An 18,833-nucleotide genomic window follows, 5' to 3' on the forward strand; every position below is an offset into this window, starting at 1 on the left:
ATGGCAAGTGCCCCTCCTGAACAGAATCAGAATCACTGCTCAGCCATAAACAACAGCATCCCACTGATGCAGGGCAACCTCCCCACACTGACATTATCTGGAAAGATCCGAGTGACGGTTACTTTCTTCCTTTTTCTACTCTCTACAACTTTTAATGCTTCTTTCTTGTTGAAACTTCAGAAGTGGACTCAGAAGAAAGAGAAAGGAAAAAAGCTTTCGAGAATGAAGATGCTTTTAAAACATCTGACCTTAGCCAACCTGTTGGAGACTCTGCTTGTCATGCCACTAGATGGATTGTGGAATATTACAGTTCAATGGTATGCTGGAGAGCTCCTCTGCAAAGTTCTCAGCTATCTGAAGCTTTTCTCCATGTATGCCCCAGCTTTCATGATGGTAGTGATCAGCCTAGACCGCTCCCTGGCCATCACAAGGCCTCTAGCTGTGAAAAGCAATGGCAAGCTCGGACAGTCCATGATTGGCTTGGCATGGCTCCTCAGTAGTATCCTTGCTGGACCACAGGTAAACCATTATCATGAACTTGTTTGGATATGGCAATCACAGATTTCCTATCTAATCTTGAGTATTGTATTGTATTATTGTATGTCAAAGGCAGTATTGTATTGTCTTCGAGAGCTTGGATTCTGGAAATTCAAGAGCAAAGTTTAATCCTGGCTGTTACCTTGGGCAAATTTTTAGCTTCTCTGGGTTTCAGTTCCTTCATTTATAAAATGGAGGTAATGCCCATATTATGCAACTTTTGTAAAGATAAGAAGAACAATGTATTAAAGTGTCTAGCATAATCTCTAGTACATAGTAAATGCTCCTCAAAAAATGTGGCTATTGTCCAATTGGACCTCATCCCCATCTTATTCTTTCCTCTAGTTCTTCTTTTGCTCTGGTTGATACAGTAAATGGAGAGAATATTTAGGAACTATGGAATTTGCATAGGTAGAAAGTATTTATAATTTGTCTTATTTGGGATTTCTTGAGTGGAAACTAATCTGTTTCTGTCGCAACTTAGAACTATTGTCAGCTAGTACGTTGTTCTGGAGTTTGCAGCTGGGTGGGACTGAATAAAGAGGAAAAGTGGGAAACCCCAGACTTCTGAAATCTGAATATTTCTCTGAGATTGACTTGAGCTTTTCTGGAAAAAGTTTAGACCATAACAGGCTGTTAGCAAAATCAGGTACAGGTAGATATTGTTCCAGATTGTCCTCATCTGAGGCAACCTGGTTAATTGGCCTGTAGAATTTGCCTTTTTTTCAACAGTCATATCTCTGAAGAAAAGGACACGGTCTTACAAATAGCAAAGATTCCCTAATAACAGATGAGTAAATTGTCTCTATGCTTGTAAATGTATCGTATGATGATGAACCCAGGGTACAAGGATGTGTCAAGAAGTGGCATCAAGGTTAATTAGGATGTTCCCAAAATCTGCCACTACAAATGGAATTTATGTAGACATTCTAAATGAGCCAGGTGCTTTAAAAAACAAAAAGAAGAAACATAAAACAACAAAAAATCCTGCCATGCAAAACTCATTAAATACAGTTAAAACACTAAAAAGTTGGGCCACCAAATTTTCACCACCAATTCCTCACTTAACTAATATTTCATGGATATTAGATCAATTTAGTTGGGGTGTGTTTTATGGCAGGAGGAATGGGAAAAACTAAAGTACTTTGATGTTCCTGGATAAAGGCATATGACGATTCTCACAGTGACTGAATATACAAGAATGGGTATAGTAAATACGTCTCTTGAAATGAGACTATTTAGCTAAAGCTATGGTTTAAGTTTTCCATTTTGTTTCTCTAAATTAAGAGTGTTGCCTATTTATTCTTTTTCTTAGGAAAGATAAACAAGTTAGGTTCTTCACACTGAGCATGATACTGATGGTTTCAAAGAAACCACCCCCCAAGAAAATGTAATTCAGTTGTGGAGACAATACTTTTATAAAACTAATACAACCATATACTAAACATTTATAAAACCTAGTACCAGTGTAAGAAGGAGAAATGAGTAAGAGTTGAAATGGTAAAGGAATGATTTAAGAAAAAAGTAGGATAAGCTGAGTTTTTTCAGATGAATGGTATTTGGATAGAAAAAAAAGTCAAGGATCACATATATTTTTCAGGAAAGGTTGAAATGTGTGATTAATTTTCACGGGACACTTATCTGGCTGAAGTGAAAGATTGAGAGGTGGCACCAGCAGGATATCAGATTTGGTGGTTGCTCCCTTGTCTTCCACTTCTCATGTACTATTTGTCATAAAACATCATGATCATGCATTTGCTCGTCTTTGTCATTAAGGAATAGACTCTTAAACGGTGGAGACTCTGTTGTGTTCAACTTCATTAACATTCACTGTACATAATAGGACAACTAGCAGAAATAGAAACTTTAAATGTTCAGATGATCTAATTTCTCTGCAGATCAAATAAATCCTTCACTTTTTCCTTTAAAAACAAATTGGCTTCATTCATTTAAATGAATGAATGAAAGGTATAATGGACCTATATTATAGAAGACATTGATAACCAGGGGAAATTCTGAAATTAATGTGGGAGCCACATATCCTTTGTGAGTCCTATGCAAGAAATAAAATGATTTTTTAACAAAAATATTTTAGGAAAATTTTCATAGACCCAAATAATTGTGAGAAACAGAGAAACCTTTTCTGAATTTTCTGGCAATGAAATGATTAGGTTGGTGGCTAGGGTGGTCTCAGAGAGCATTGATTTTAAGAGGGACATTTCAAACAAAAAACAAAGTTTGGCAACAAATTGGATTTAAGGAGATAAAGAGAACGGTATAAACTAAAGCTCTAATATTTTTAGCCAAGGAGTTTTAATAGTGAAACTATTGAAATAGGCAGGTAGGTTGAGAACAGAAGTGTCTCCCTGTTTGTTTCTCTGTTTGAAGGGGGAGGGAAGGCAAACTGTGAAAAGAGCTGAAAACATTTGCTTTAGGACATGATGATATCAGTATAAGGTCTTTGGAGAAGTATAGCCGTTTGGAAAGTAGTTGGTAAGTTAGGATACTGATGAAAGTCTGAAGAAGTAGAAATAAGTCAAATTGTGATAATAACTGAAATGCAAATTAACAATTTCAACCTTCTCTAAGCACTGTCCCAGACGGTATAATAAAAATATTGATTTATTAATTCAATTATCTTCATCTAAGTATGTCACAGCAATAATAGAAAGATAGTGCCAAATACTTATCTGTCTTGATATAGTAAAAAGAAATTATGAAATTAAGTTTGAATTGTTTAGGATTTTCATGTAATAGCCTGACCTCAAATACATCACTCTTCCTGAGAGATTTATGTGAATATGGGCCATAGAAAATGATGGTTTTCTTTTATTTGGTAAAACACATAATTCATCCTTACTTTCAGCAGCAGATTATATTTGTAAAGCACTTTGCCGAAGCTTCCTGAAAAACCTCACTCTGTGCAGCACATAACAGCCATGTTACTACCACCACCCCGTGTATCAGAGAACATACAAAGAGAATCTTTGAAAGCAATGGCGTGCACACCTTTCTGGCAGTAAGAAATGCATACTACATTGGGACTTTGTTCCTCACACACTTATAACTGGGAAAATTTTTCATAAAATATTCAACACCATTCTACTTCATTTTTTTTTTAAGTTTACTTATTTTGAGAGAGAGAACATGAGTCGGGAAGGGGCAGAAAGAGAGAGGGAGAGAGATAATCCCAAACAGACTTCGCACTGTCAGCACAGAGCCCCATGCAGGGCTCAATCCCACAAACTGTTAAGATCATGACCTGAGCCCAAATACAGTCAACCACTCAACTGACGCCCCTCCATTTCATTATTTACTGTTTCATTATTTACTGTTGATTGCCACTAACTGATGGGTACAATCTGCAGTGCAAAAACAACTGGTTTAAAGGGATTCATTGACTTTCTCAATGTCACTTGACCTGTTGGACTCATGTCTTTGTATTAAGTCTGGTTTTTCTTTTTATTATAGCTCTGTCTCTCTGCTGTCTCTCTGAATAAAAGAGGTTTTAATCCCATGACTAATGTTACACATGTTTAATGGGGAAGATGAAAGACTGAAAGGGCTTTTTACTTCTAGACTGTGGCACATAGTAAGCTTCACCATGCTCTATGGATAAGCCCACTGACAAAGGTGCATCCTGTAACGGCTAATTTACATTGAAAGGATGAATTTAATCATCATCCTCTGGTTTATATATTGATTGTCTATTGCTTGAGAAATTCTGTGATGGTCTGGGGATATATTTTCAGAAGTTCCAGCATAGCATAGCTCAACTTTCAAACTTTTTCCCAGTAATGGAACTTTTTTTAAAAAAAGCAAAATTCTAAGGGTGCCTGGTGGCTCAGTTGGTTGAGCGTCCAACTCTTGATTTAGGCTCAGGTCATGATCTCACTGTTCGTGAGATTGAGCCCCACATTGAACGTGGTGCTGACAGCACAGAGCCTCCTTGGGATTCTCTGTCCCTCTCTCTCTACCCCTCTCCCTCTCACGCTCGTTCTCTCTCTCTCTCTAAAAATAAATAAGTAAACTTAAAACAAAAAAAGCAAAATTCTATCTGGAGCCCCAATGAAACATACAAGTGGAGCTGTTCTTGCTAAAGAGAGGTAAGGGAAGCCAATCTTCTGCTTGACCATTTACTAGCCCTGTTCATGGTCTCTAAAGACCTTAGATTTCCCTGAAACAAAGCTTGGAAGACAATAGAATAGTAGAAATGGCATGAATATTGGATTTTAACAAAGTTGGTTTCAAATCTCAATGCTGTCTCTTACCATCTCTGTGGTTCTGAGTAAATTACTGTAACTAAGTTTAAAAGCTAATTGTGAAGAATAAATTATAAAGATACATAAAATCATCTAGAACAAGACTTAATTTTTAAACACTCTGACAATGTTCATTCCTTCCTCTCCTCCTGCTTTCATTCCTTTGTTCATAAAGAGTTTTTGAAGTCAGGAGATAAAATAATAGGGAAATACGAGTATGAAAATTAAATGATCCTTTAAGAGACAGCAAAGAGAATTGGCTTACATAAAGATTATTTCCAATTTCTCAAAATTATAACATTCATTCTGACTGATAAGTAAGTTTAGCCAATCTACTCCCTAGTCACCAGGCTGTCCTGCTCATTCTGAAAGCTATATATGCTGATGCATAATCGTTCTAGTCTTAAAGGTATCATTTGTAACAGTCAAATAAGAAAGGAAGGAAGGAAGGGAGGAGGAAGGTAGGAAGGAAGAAGGCAGGCAGGCAAGGAGGGAGGCAAGGAGGGAAGGAAGAGGGAGAAAAGAAAAAGGAAAGGAAGGGAAAGGAAGAGAAGGAACAAACATGACCTGAAAGGCAATCTGCTTTAAGACTATGTGTGGTTAGGTTCGTAAGTGCATGTTGAGGATAAAACATTTCTTGAATTAGATGTGTCCGTATCTAATCAAAAATCACATGCTTTCCAATGACAGTCATTTACCACAAGAGTTACAGAGTAGCAGTTTATTTGCAGAAGTTCATACCACTAGCTTATCCATGTTAATATGGAGCATACATTCGGACAGCTTTTAAATTCTAACATTAACCCAGGTCGGAAGGCATGATATATGAGACATCCTTTTGGTCTTTGGTGTAAAGATACATGGCTGGGGGTGCCTCGGTGGCTCAGTCAGTTGAGCATCCAACTTCAGCTCAGGTCATGATCTTGCAGTTTATGAGTTCGGGCTTCACATCGGACTCATTGTTGTCAGCGCAGAACCTGCTAAGGATCCTCCGTCCCGGCCCTCTCTCTGTCTCTCCCTGTCTGTGCTCTCTCAAAAATAAACGAACATTAAATAAATATATATATATATTATGTATATAAATTTATATAAATTTATATATAAATATAAATATAAATTTTTATATATAAATTTATATAAAATTACATAAATGTATATTCATGTATGTGTATATATATGTATATATATGTATGTGTATATATATATATATAATATATATATACATGCACTTGACAGGAATGGAATGTGTTTCTGAACTTGACAAGGAGCTTAAATTCAATAAATAAATGTCACACGTGTACAATATGCCAAGAACTATACTGGAACATAGTAGTAGCATACTAAATACATGAATAACAACAATAATGATGATGATGATAAATGTTAGTTATTGAAGACATAAATATGTGCCGGGAAATATGCTAAATCCTTTTGCATGCATTATTTCCTGTAAGGCTCCCAACAACTCTCTATATTGGATACAATTATCTTTTTTTTCATTCATAAAGAAACTAAGGTTAAGAATGTTATATACAACGCCCAAGATTACTGTCTAGTAAGTGTGGGTGTCAGTATATCCAGTTAACTCCATACCCAGAGCTTTTAAATACTACACTATATCACACCATGCAATGTTGTCTATTTCCTTTTTTCCTGTAGGATGCTGGAGAAGGATATGGCAGGAAAGTCTTAAGTTGAGAATAGATGCTAAAGAGCTATAAGGAAATAATATATGGTATACATTTACAAATATATAAATAAATAAACATATGAATACACATTTATAAGTTGTGTGCCCTGAAATTTTTTTCATAATAATGTTTATAACTCATATAAGTGCTGTGTGCCAGGCATTATTAGAAATGCTTGGCAAGTATTAAATCATTTAATTGTCTTGACAGCCCCTAGAGGTAAATACTATTAACATCTCTGTTTTATAGATGAGGAAACTGAATGAAGTACATTATCTAAAAATAATTACCTCTTGGGGCTTCCCAGGTGGCTCAGTTGGTTAAGCGTCTGACACTTCCTTTCGGCTCAGGTCATGATCTCACTGTTCACAGGTTCGAGCCCCGTGTCGTGCTCTTTGCTGACAGAGTGAAGCCTACTTAGGACTCTCTCTCTCTCTCTCTCCCTCTCTCTGCACCTCCTCTGCTTGCTCATGCTCTCTTTCTCTCAAAATAAATAAACATTTAAAAATAGTAATAAAGATAATTACCTCCGGAAAAGATTAGACAATAACGTAATTAGTCTGGGATAAGGTGAGGGTTAAAAATAATACTCTAAGAAGCATATGCAAATGACTGTAAAGAAGGAAAACATACTTCTCTCATTTATGGCAAAATAAAGCAAATACTGATGAGAACTGAGGTCAGGTATAAGAAAGGAGAAACAAAGAAATTAAAGAAATATAATCCAAAGACGAAAAAAAAAAAAAAACCAACAAACAACTCACGAACTAAAGTAGATCCCTATACTAATCATTCAAATGAACATGACCTTGGAGCACAAAATAAACTGAACCTAGGCTAAAACAATTTATGAGAAAGTAAGATTCTGAGTTACCATAACACTTTACCATATCACTCTTTTAGCACTTATCACAGTCTACCTAGTACGTATGACAGGTGTCACAACCATGCTATTATCTCCCCTACCAAATTTTAAATTCTCTGATAACAGGATATATCTGGTTCATCTTTTATGACAGAGAGCACCTAGAGTAGTTTTTGAACAAGGAGTTGCTTTAAAAATAAGCATTTATTAAACGAAGATGATAACAATCAGCTCAAATCATAGTACTTTATTTCAAAGTCAGATTAAATTTCCTTATAACGTGCAGCCCGGTGACAAATACTTGAGGCAGGCACAATATACCTTTTCTCCAGGAACTCCTTACTGTCTTTAAGTTAATGCTTTGCTAGAGGGAAAAACAACCTTAGCTTGAGGATAGCTAGGCCTCCAGTGTCCTGTGAGTTTTCTTTAGCATATGAAAATCTCTTTTGAGAGGGAGGGAGCCAAAACATAAGAGACGCTTAAAAACTGAGAACAAACTGAGGGTTGATGGCTGGTGGGAGGGAGGGATGGGTGGGTGATGGGTATTGAGGAGGGCACCTGCTGGGATGAACACTGGGTGTTGTATGGAAACCAATTTGACAATAAATTTCATATTTAAAAAAAAAAAAAGAAAGAAAATCCCTTTGGAAACACACTCCTTTGACTTTACCTTCCCCAACTCCCAAGTACATAATCAGTCTCTCCTCAGGGTCCAGGCACCTCTTCCACCCAGAGGACCTGTCCTGGTGGTTTAATAAATCATCTTTTTGCACCAGGAAAAAAAAAAGCCATTTTATTGAAAGTTTTATCATATTAACTTAAAAAGATGAAATATTAAAGTGAAAATGTGGCCTAGTGCAGAGAAGAAAGTCAAACTCGGATCATCTGGGTCCAAGTATGATCAGGAAGTTGTGGAGGGAAGTACCTAAGGTTTTAAAGAAATACTAGATACTCAAGTTCTTTGTAAAGTAACTCTTCCAAAGACTCACAACATCTGTTGGGTCAAATTCAGAACTGAACTTTAAATTTAAAGTCAGTCTGCAAAGAAGTATGGAAAACTTAAATGGTTACTTTGTGATACGGAAAAAGATCGGGATTATAAAACAGAATTAGCTGAATACATGTTTGAGTTTCTGAGCTTTAAATTTGATGATATGATCATTGTGCACCCTCTAGTGGATTAATTTAACAATACTATTTTGCCCTTGAAAAAAGATCTGAAACTGAAAATCAACATTTTAATTACAAATAAAAGATAGAGCATTATATTTTATATTATTTTACTTATATTTTATTTAGAGTTTATTATATTTATATTATATTAAATTTCTCTACAAGAAAGAAAGGAAATATAGGGTTGTTGTGTTTTTTTAAAAGCATACTCCACTACCACTCCATCACCCCAAAAAGGAAACAAATCCTGGGCCTGTGGAATTAATTAAGTTAATTGGATTTATTAATTCAATTAAAGACTTTAAAAAATAAATACTGTCCCTCAATTGCTTAAAATTTTAAAAATCCTGTAACGTTTTTGTTTGAATTTATTTGCTATTAGTTTTAAAATGCTTGGTCACTCTTATATTTTCATTTTAATAATGTGTCATGGTAAAATGAAGTTTCTCAGTGGAGAAGCTTGGAAATGACTAGGTAAGAAGTTCACTTGATAAATGGGGAAAATTTCAGTGTATATTCATTAGTATGTGTTTTTGAAAAGTACTTGGCAACATTTCTTTATTCTTTCTTATTTCAAATTTTTATTTAAATTCTAGATAGTTAACATATGGTAAATTGGTTTCAGGTGTACAATTTAGTAATTCATGAGTTACATATAACACCCCATGCTCATCCCAACGAGTGCCCTCCTTAATATCCATCACCCATCTAACCCATTCCCCACCCGCCTTTCACCATCAACTTTCAGTCTGTTCTCTTATGGTTTCCCTTCCTCTCTTTTTTCCCCTTTCCCTATCTTTACCTGTTTTGTTTCTTAAATTCCACATGTGAGTGAAATCATATGGGATTTGTCTTTGACTGACTTATTTCACTTAGCATAATACACTCCAGCTCCATATATGTCGTTGCAAATGGCAAGATTTCATTCTTTTTGATGACTGATGACTGAATAATATTCCATTATATATATATATATATATATATATATATATATATATATATATATATACCACCTCTTCTTTATACATTCATCGATTGATGGACATTTGGATTCTTTCCATAGTTTGGCTATTGGTTTTTGTTGTTGTTTTATTTATTTTATTTTATTTTATTTTATTTTTATGTTATGTTATGTTATGTTATGTTATGTTATGTTATGTTACTTTATTTTACTTGTTTCAGGGAGAGCATAGTCAGGGAAGAGGGGCAGAGGGGGAGAGAGAGAGAGACAAAATCTTAAGCAGGCTCTACACTCAGCATGCCGCCTGATGCAGGACTCAATCCCACAACCCTGGGCCATGACCTGAGCCAAAATCAACTGACTCAGCCACCCAGGCACCACCATAGTTTGGTTATTATTGATAATGCTGCTATAAACTTCGGGTGCTATGCCCCCTCAATCAGTATTTTTGTATCCTTTGGATAAACACCAGTGTAATTGCTGGCTTGTAAGTACTTCTATTTTTAACTTTTTAGGAACCTCAATACTGTTTTCTACAGTGGCTGCGCCAGTTTGCATTCCCACAAATGGGGCAAGGGGGTTCCCCTTTCTCTGCTTCCTTGCCAGTATCTGTTTCCTGAGTTGCTAACATTAACCATTCTGACAGGTGTGAGGTGGTATCTCATTGTGATTTTGATTTGCATTGCCTTGATGATGAGTGATGTTCAGCATCTTTTCATGTGGATGTTAGCCATCTGTATATCTTTGGAAAAATGTCTGTTCATGGCTCTGCCTGTTTCTTAACTGGACTATTTGGTTTTGGGTGTTGAGTTTCATAAATACTTTATAAATTTTGGATACTAACCCTTTATCAGATATGTCATTTGCAAATATCTTCTCCTATTCTGTAGGCTGCCTTTAAGTTTTGTTGACTGTTCCTTTCGCTGTGCAGAAGCTTTTTATCTTGATTAAATCCCAATAGTTTATTTTTGCTTTTGTTTCCCTTGCCTCCAGTTACATGTCTAGTAAGAAGTTGCTACAGCTGATGTCAAAGAGGTTGCTACCTATGTTCTCCTGTAGGATTTGGCTTCCTGTCTCACATTTAGGTCTTTCATCCATTTTGAATTTATTTTTCTGTTTGGTATAAAAAGTCGTCTGGTTTCATTGTTCTGTATACTGCTGTCCAGTTTTCCCACCATCATTTGTTGAAGAGGCTGTCTTTTTTCCACTGGATATTCTTCCCTGCTTTGTTAAAGATTAGTTGACCATATAGTTGTGGGTCCATTTCTGGGTTTTCTGTTCTGTTCCATTGATCTATGTGTCTGTGTGCCAATACCATACTATCTGGTGATTGCAGCTTTGTAATATAACTGGACATCTGAAATTGTAATACTTCTAGCTTTGCTTTGCCTTTTCAAGATTCCTTTGGCTATTTGGGGTCTTTTGTTGTTCCATACAAATTTTACAATTGTTTGTTCTAGTTCTGTGAAAAATGCTGGTGGTATTTTGATAGGAGTTGAATTAAATGTGTAGATTTCTTGGGGTAGTATAGACTTTTTAACAATATTTGTTCTTCCAATCCACGAGCATGGAATATTTTTCCATTTCTTTGTGTTATCCTCAATTTCTTCCAGAAGTATTCCATAACTTTCAGTGTGCAGATATTTTACTTCATCGGCTAGGTTTATTCCTATCTGTCTTATGGTTTTTGGTTCAATTATAAATTAGATCAATTCTTTGATTTCTCTTTCTCCTGCTTCATTATTGATATATAGAAATGCAACAGATTTCTGTATGTTGATTTTCTATTCTACAACTTGGCTAAATTCACATATCAGTTCTAGTAATTTTCAGTGGAGTTTTTCAGTTTTTCTACATAGAGTAGCATGTTGTCTATAAATAGTGAAAGGTTGGTTTCTTCCTTGCCAATTTGTATGTTTTTTATTTCTTTTTGTTGTCTGATTGATGAGGCAAGACTACCATTACTATGGTAAATAACATTGGTGAGAGTGGACATCCGTGTCTTGTTAATGACTGTAGAGGAAAAGCGCTGTTTTTTCCCATTGAGGATGATATTAGCTATGGGTTTTCCATACATGGCCTTTATGATGTTGAGGTATGTTCCTCTATCCCTACTTTGTTGAGGGTTTTTATGAATAATGTTGTATTTTGTCAAATGCTTTTTCTGCATCTATTGAGAGGATCATATGGTTCTTGTCTTTTATTAGTGTGGTGCATCACATTGATGTGCAAATATTAAACCACACCTGCAGCCCAGAAATGAATCCCTCTTGATCATGGTGAATAATTCCTTTCATGTACTGTTGGATTTGATTTATGAGTATCTTGTTGAGAATTTTTGCATCTATGTTCATCAGAGATATTGGCCTTTGGTGGGGTCTTTGTCTGGTTTTAGAATCAAGGTAATACTTGCCTTATAGAATGAGTTTGGAAGTTTCTTTCTATTTCTATTTTTTTTGGTGGGGGGAACAGTTTGAGAAGAATAGATATTAACTCTTCTTTAAATGTTTGGTAGAATTCCCCTGGGAAGCCATCTGGCCCTGGATTTTCATTTGTTGAGAGATTTTTGATTACTGATTTAATTTCTTAACTAGTTACAAGTCTGTTCAGTTTTTTTTATTCCTTCCTGTTTGTTTTGGTAGTTTGTATGTTTCCAGGAATTTATCCACTTCTTCCAGATTGCCCAGTTCGTTGACATAAAATTTTTCCTAATATTCTCTTATAATTGTTTCATTTCTATGGTGTTGGTTGTGATCTCTTCTCTTTCATTTGTGATTTTATTTATTTGGGTCCTCTTTTCTTTTTGGTAAGTCTGGCTGGAGATGTATCAATTTTATTAATTTATTCAAAGAACCAGCTCTTAGTTTCATTGATCTCTTCTGCTGTTTTTGTTTGTTTCCACATCATTTATTTCTGCTCTAAGCTTTATTATTTCCCTTCCTTTTTTGGCTTTAGACTTTATTTGCTGTTCCTTTTCTAGCTCCTTTAGGTGTAAGGTTAGCTTGTGTATTTGAAACTTTTCTTGCTTCTTAAGGTAGGCCTGTATTGGTATACACTTCTCTCTTTTGACTACCTTTGCTACATCCCAAAGATTTTGAACTGTCATATTTTCATTATCATTTTTCTCCATATATTTGTTTTATTTCTTCTTTCATTTCTTAGTTAACCCATTTGTTCTTTAGTAGGATATTCTTTAATCTCCATGTATTTGTGGTCTTTCCAGATTTTTTCTTGTGGCTGACTTCAAGTTTCATAGCATTGTGGTCTTCAAATATGCATGGTATGAACTCAGTCTTTTTGTACTTGTTAAGGCCTGATTTGTGACCCAGTATGTGATGTATTCTGTACAATGTTCCATGTGAACTCAAAAAGGTGAATATTCTGCTGTGTTAGGATGAAATGTTCTGAATGTATCTGTTAAGTCCATCTGGTCTAGTGTGTCATCAAAGCCATTTTTCCCTTGTTGATCTGCTTAGATGATCTGTCCATTGCTGTAAACAGGGTGTTTAAAGCCCCTTCCTATTCCTATTTCTTTATGTTTGTTATTAATTGATTTATATCTTTGGGTTCTCCCAAATTGGGAGTATAAATATTTAGATCTTATTAGATATATTCTTAGATATTATTCTTAGATCTTCTGGTTGGATAGATCCTTTACTTAGGATTTAGTGTCCTTCTTCATCACTTGTTACAATCTTTGGTTTAAAATCTAGTTTGTCTGATATAAGTATGGCTACTCTGACTTTCTTTTGATGTCCATTAGCATGATAAATTATTCTCCATCCTCTCAATTTCAACCTGCAGGTGTTTTTAGGTCTAAAATGAGCCCCTGGTAGGCAGCACAGCAATGGGTCTTATTTTTTTATCCATTCTGTTACCATATGTCTTTTGATTGGGGCATTTAGTCATTTTTACATTCAGAGTGATTAATTGATAGATATGAATTTAGTGCCATTGTATTACCTGTAAAGTCATTGTTTCTGGAGATATTTTCTGTTCCTTCTAATGTTTGGTGTTATTGGTCTTTCTTTCCCACTCAAAGAGTCCCCTTTAATATTTCTCGCAGGGTTGGTTTAGTGATCACAAACTCTTAGTTTTTGTTTGTCTAGGAAATTCTTTATCATTCCTCCTATTCTGAATGACAGTCTTGTTGGATAATGCACTGATGGCTGAATATTTTTCCCATTTGGCACATTGACTATATCATGCCACTCCCTCTGGCCTGCCAAGTTTCTGTGGAGAGATCTGCTGCAAAACTTATTTGTCTTCCCTTGTAGGTTAATGATTTTTTTCCCTTCCTACTTTCAGGATTATTTCCTTATCTGTGTATTTTGCAAAGTTTACTACTATGTTTTACTGTTGGCCTCCTTTTGTTGATTTTGATGGGGGTTCTCTATGCCTTCTGGATTTCAATGTCTGTTTTCTTCCCCAGATTAGGGAAGTTTTCAGCTTTAATTTACTCAAATAAACCCTCTGCCCCTTTTCCCCTCCTTCTTCTAGGACTCCTATGATACAAATATTATTATGCTTTATGGAGTCACTGAGTTCCCTAAGTCTACATTCATGATCCAATATTTTTCTCTCCTGCTTCTTTTCAACTTCATTATTTTCCCTAATTTCATCTTCTATATCACTTATTCTTTCCTTAGCTTCTTCCATCCTTGTTGTCATTACACTGATCAGTTTTGCATCTCAGTTACATTTTTTATTTTAGCTTGACTGGTTTTAATTCTTTCATCTCTGCAATAAGGGAATCCCTAGTGTCTTCTATACTTTTCTCAAGCTGAGGTAGTATCCTTATGATTGTTGTTTTAAATTCTAGTTCAGGCATATTACTTACATCTGTTTTGGTTAGATCCCTGGCTGCGACCTCTTCTTGTTCTTTCTTTTGGGATGAACTTTCCCATCTTAGCATTTGCCTAGATCTCTGTCTTCTATTGTTAAGAAAGACCGTTACGTTTCCTGCCTCTGAATATAATGGCTATATTAAGAAGAGGTTATATACTGTCCAGGGCCTGGAACTTCAGAAAGTTTTTTTGGTGTATGCTGTGTGCACCCTGCTGTAGTGTCTTGGCTGCTTTTTCCCCTCAGATCAGTCCTCTGCAGAGTTTCTTCTTACCTGCAGTGAGGAGTGTTTGGACCTTATCCTGATGTGGCAAGTTTTAACCAGTTGGTTTTGGTCTGCTTGTTAGAAAAGCCAAGATCCTGTTCCCCCTAGAGCTAAAGCGTTGCATCACTCTATGGTCAGTAGACTTGGTGCATATGGAGGGTGAGGGGCTTGTGCTGGTCTTCTGGGGGAGGGGCCTGCTGCACTGGTTCTCAGGCTGACTTGCCCTAGTAGAGGTGCACCTGCAGGGCACAGTGGGGCAAGGCTTGATATAAGCAGCTTCAGCCTCCACTGGGAGTGCTGTGTTGCTCACTGAAATCTGTCTGTGCTGATGGGTGGGTGAAAATGGTGCCACCTCACTTTCTTGTCCCAGGAAAGGGGAGTTCACACATATCTCTTTTCAGCAAGCCCTCACATAAGTGTGAACAATCTCTACTCTTGTGTTCCAGGCTTCCATCAGAACCCTGCCTTCACCTTGTCTGTGTCTGAGCTATCTGGTTCCGTGCTCCTGTGTTTTAGCTCAGGCATGTGGCTGGGTTTCCAAACTCCAAATTTTAGGGACATGCACTGATCTTTTAGGGAAAGTTCTCACTGCACTGTGGTTGGTGCCAGTTTGTCCCAGAAAAGAAGTCACACAACCATGCAGGGGCTCAGAGTTTATGATAAAACACAGCCAAAAACTGACTTCCAGGTTAGCTGTCCTCAGCAGGTGCCTCTGCTGCTATGCTAATTAATGGGACCTCTCAATGGTGCCACCATTTCTTTTGTCCTCTGAGAGGCAAAGCCATCTCTCCCAAATACACTCCAATAAGGGGAAATGTCTTTTTCAGTGCAACCCAAAGGATCCTCAGAGCACACTGTCTGCTCCTGGGCCTCTGTCCTCCTTCCCCACAGGAGCATCGCTAAGCCTGCCAGGCATGATTCCAGCAATGGTGCAGACTTCTAAAACTTCAGACTTTGAGTTCTGCTGCTTGTAAAAACTTACAATAATCAGCCCCTTTCATTTTCCCAGTGAATGCTTTTGGGGAAGTGTTTTTCTTGTGCAATCCCCTGTATGCTGCTTTCTCTCTCTCCCCTCTCTCTGTGATCAGGGCTCCCTCCCCTCTACAGCACCTACAATTCATTTCTGCCCCAACAACTCTCCACAGTTCCTATCTTCCACTATGTGGCCATTTTTCTCCCTCTAGATGTGCAGATTGTCTCTCAGTCCTCAGACCAATCACTTGTGTGTTCAGAATGATTTTATATTTATCTGGCTGTGTTCAAGGAATGAGGCAAGCATAGGGTCCCCCTACTACTCTGTCATCTTTGCAACGTTTCTTAAATGGTTGATTCATTTGTGTTTCAAAAACAACAACAAAATAATTTCACACTTAGAGAAAGGTTGCAAGAATCATACAGTTTTCTGGAATATCTTTCCCTCAGTTTCCCCAAATATTAATATTTTACTACATTACTTATTTGCTTTGTTTCCTATAAATTTTTTCTAAATTGTTTAAAAGTAAATTCAGATATGATGTCCCTTTTGATACTTCAGTGTTGTTTTTTGGTTTTGTTTTGTTTTGTTTTGTTTTGTTTTTTCTGGCACATACCCACAAGTATCAAACAAAAATCAGGAAATTAACACTGAAAAAATACTATTCTAATCTATATAACTTATTCATACCTGAGCAACTGTCCCAAAAATGTTCCTTTTAACAAAAAAGAATCCAAGGTTATAATCCAAGATAGCAAAGAAGTGATGGTTAGTACCTGTCAATGCATTATATAAGGAAGCAGATGTTGTCAGTTGGTCCCATTATTGGCTATGTTAATTTAATTATTTGGTTATCTACTGTAAAGTTATTAATTTTACTCTTTACAAGAAAAGCTGTCTTGCAGGTAAATACTTCAAGATGATGTTAATACCCTGCTTTCTTCAAATTTCATCCATGTTTTTACCATCCATTGATGATGCTTGCCTGAATCACTTATTATTACCATTTGGTAATCACTACTTTCATTATTCCTTATACATTATTTGGCTTTCTACATTAACAAAGAGCTTTTTTCCCCTCCCCATTTATTTGTAGTCATTCTTTTGTAATTACTATCAGCAAGAATTCATGGATTCTTCATTTTATTGTTAATCATTCCTTTTATCAGGATTTTTGTTGTTGTTGTTGTTGTTTTTTTGGTTTATTTATTTTTGGTTTTGTTTTCAATGCTTAAACTGTCCCAGATTTGACCAATGGGAGTACTTTCAAGCTGGCTCCAGAGCTCTTTTTGACATGCTCCATTATTCTTTTAGTACTTCTTGGCTTTTTGGCACAAACTGTTCCAAGCACATATTGAAGTTTGCTTGTCACCCTTGGGCTCACTCACCTCTCCAATGAACTCTGTGGTTCCTTTTGGTAGAGAATGGTATTTAGAAAACAAGATCTGGGTACTAGAGTGCTGGATGTGCTTATTGCTACTGGGATATCATTTTTCCTAGGCTTCCAGAAGACAGAGCTAGAAAATACACACACACACACACACATGAACATAAATATACAGAGATTTTCCTTACTCTTTTTTTGCAGCTGTATAGCACTCTGTTGTGTGGTCCACCACAGTTTATTCAACTACTGTTCCATGAATTGGTATTTGTTATTTTTAATGTTTTTTCAATTACAAACAATGCATCAATGAATAACTTTCTGGCTATGTATTTTCATATAACAGAGGTGGGAGTGTATCTTCAGGGTAAAATCCTGGATTTAGATTGCTGGGTCAAAGGTAAATTCAGATATAGTTATGCTAGCTATTGCTAAATTCTTCTCCCTAGTGGTTGTACCAATTTGCATTCCTACTAACAATGTGGGAGAGTCTATATTTTCTTACAACTTGCCCATGAAAGTATGTTATTTTTAATTTTTGCCAATCCTTATAGTGAAAAATGCCATGTCACTGTAGCCTTAATAGGCATTTTTCTTCACACAAGTGAGGTTGAACATCTTTTCACGTGTTTAAGGGCCACTGTTACATCTTTTGTAAATGGTCTATTCATGTCTTTGACCATTTGAATGGGGTTTTCTGTTTCAAAAAATAAAATTTAAGTATGTATTTGGGGAGCACATTCTAACTGCTAGATACAGCTTTAGCTGCTACAGTTATGATGGACAAAATCACTTCCAAAAGGTTTACTCAGCATAATTGCAACTGAAATTGAAATACAACAATGTTTAAATCCCTGGTTGCTGATCATTCTGCTAGGTTGAAATAGTTTCCAAAAAATCCAAAATCCTATAGATCCATTCACATTACCCAAACATATTTTAAGTAAAGATCCACTTTACAGCTTCTCATTGAAGTGACAAAAGGATTACATCAAGGAGCTTAGTCATTGCTTTGGGCAACGTGTTAGAAGACCTGGAGAATACAGAAGGAAAAAGCTTTCAAGAAAACATGCAAATACTGTTTGAAAGAAAGTAACACCATCTTTTAATTGTTTTCTTTTCTCATACAGTTATACATCTTCCGGATGATCCACTTAGCAGACAGCTCTGGGCAGACAGATGGTTTCTCTCAATGTGTCACACACTGCAGTTTTCCACAATGGTGGCATCAGGCCTTTTATAACTTTTTCACCTTCAGCTGCCTCTTCATCATCCCTCTTCTCATCATGTTAATCTGCAATGCAAAAATCATCTTCACCCTGACACAGGTCCTTCATCAAGATCCCCACAGTATGTATTCCTTAGACTCAATGTTAATTGTGGGCAAACAGGTTTTAAACAGCAATATTCAAAGCAGAGTGATATGCACTATGGGCCAGGCACTGTTCTAAGCAGTTTACATACATTAGCTCAGTTACTATTCACACTCACCCAATGAGGTAATACTTTTATTATACTTTTACTATCCCTAATTTACAGATGAGGTCATTTGGTATCTCCCAATGTTCTAAATTTGTACCATGAAATTAAGAATGAAAGAACAACTACTTTATTTTACCCAGTATAAGCATTGGCAAATTGCTCCTGCTGGGCCACTATAACACCATACCAAACACCTGATTTCTATAATATTGCAAAGTATACCTCGTTAAATGGTAGCCAAGAGACTCGCTAAAGTTCAGCCGTTCTGTTTCATATTCAAATCCCCTATTCCACACAACATAACTGGGCTTGTGTTGTGTGTGTGTGTGTGTGTGTGTGTGTGTGTGTGTGTACATTGGTGTGTGAAATACTGTTGTAACTGACACTTTTATCTG

General features: G+C 36.3%; 1 protein-coding gene and 1 long non-coding RNA gene across 3 annotated transcripts in view; one reads left to right on the forward strand and one right to left on the reverse strand.

Annotated features, from left to right (window-relative positions):
- GNRHR (gonadotropin releasing hormone receptor) overlaps positions 1–18,833 on the forward strand; it is a 21,239-nt gene continuing 2,406 nt past the window's right edge. The window contains exons 1-2 of one of the 2 annotated variants that reach the window (XM_047855666.1): positions 1–519; positions 18,087–18,306. In XM_047855666.1, the coding sequence (XP_047711622.1) occupies positions 1–519; positions 18,087–18,306 (739 nt within the window). The remainder of the gene's footprint in view (positions 520–18,086; positions 18,307–18,833) is intronic. The other variant, XM_047855667.1, reaches the window with a different exon arrangement.
- The window catches only part of LOC125163635 (uncharacterized), a 19,430-nt gene continuing 18,634 nt past the window's right edge, over positions 18,038–18,833 (reverse strand). Inside the window, exon 2 of the long non-coding RNA XR_007151523.1 lies at positions 18,038–18,250. This is a non-coding gene — a long non-coding RNA (uncharacterized LOC125163635). The remainder of the gene's footprint in view (positions 18,251–18,833) is intronic.

The sequence above is a fragment of the Prionailurus viverrinus genome, chromosome B1, assembly GCF_022837055.1.
Source record: "Prionailurus viverrinus isolate Anna chromosome B1, UM_Priviv_1.0, whole genome shotgun sequence".
Lineage (NCBI taxonomy): Eukaryota > Metazoa > Chordata > Mammalia > Carnivora > Felidae > Prionailurus > Prionailurus viverrinus.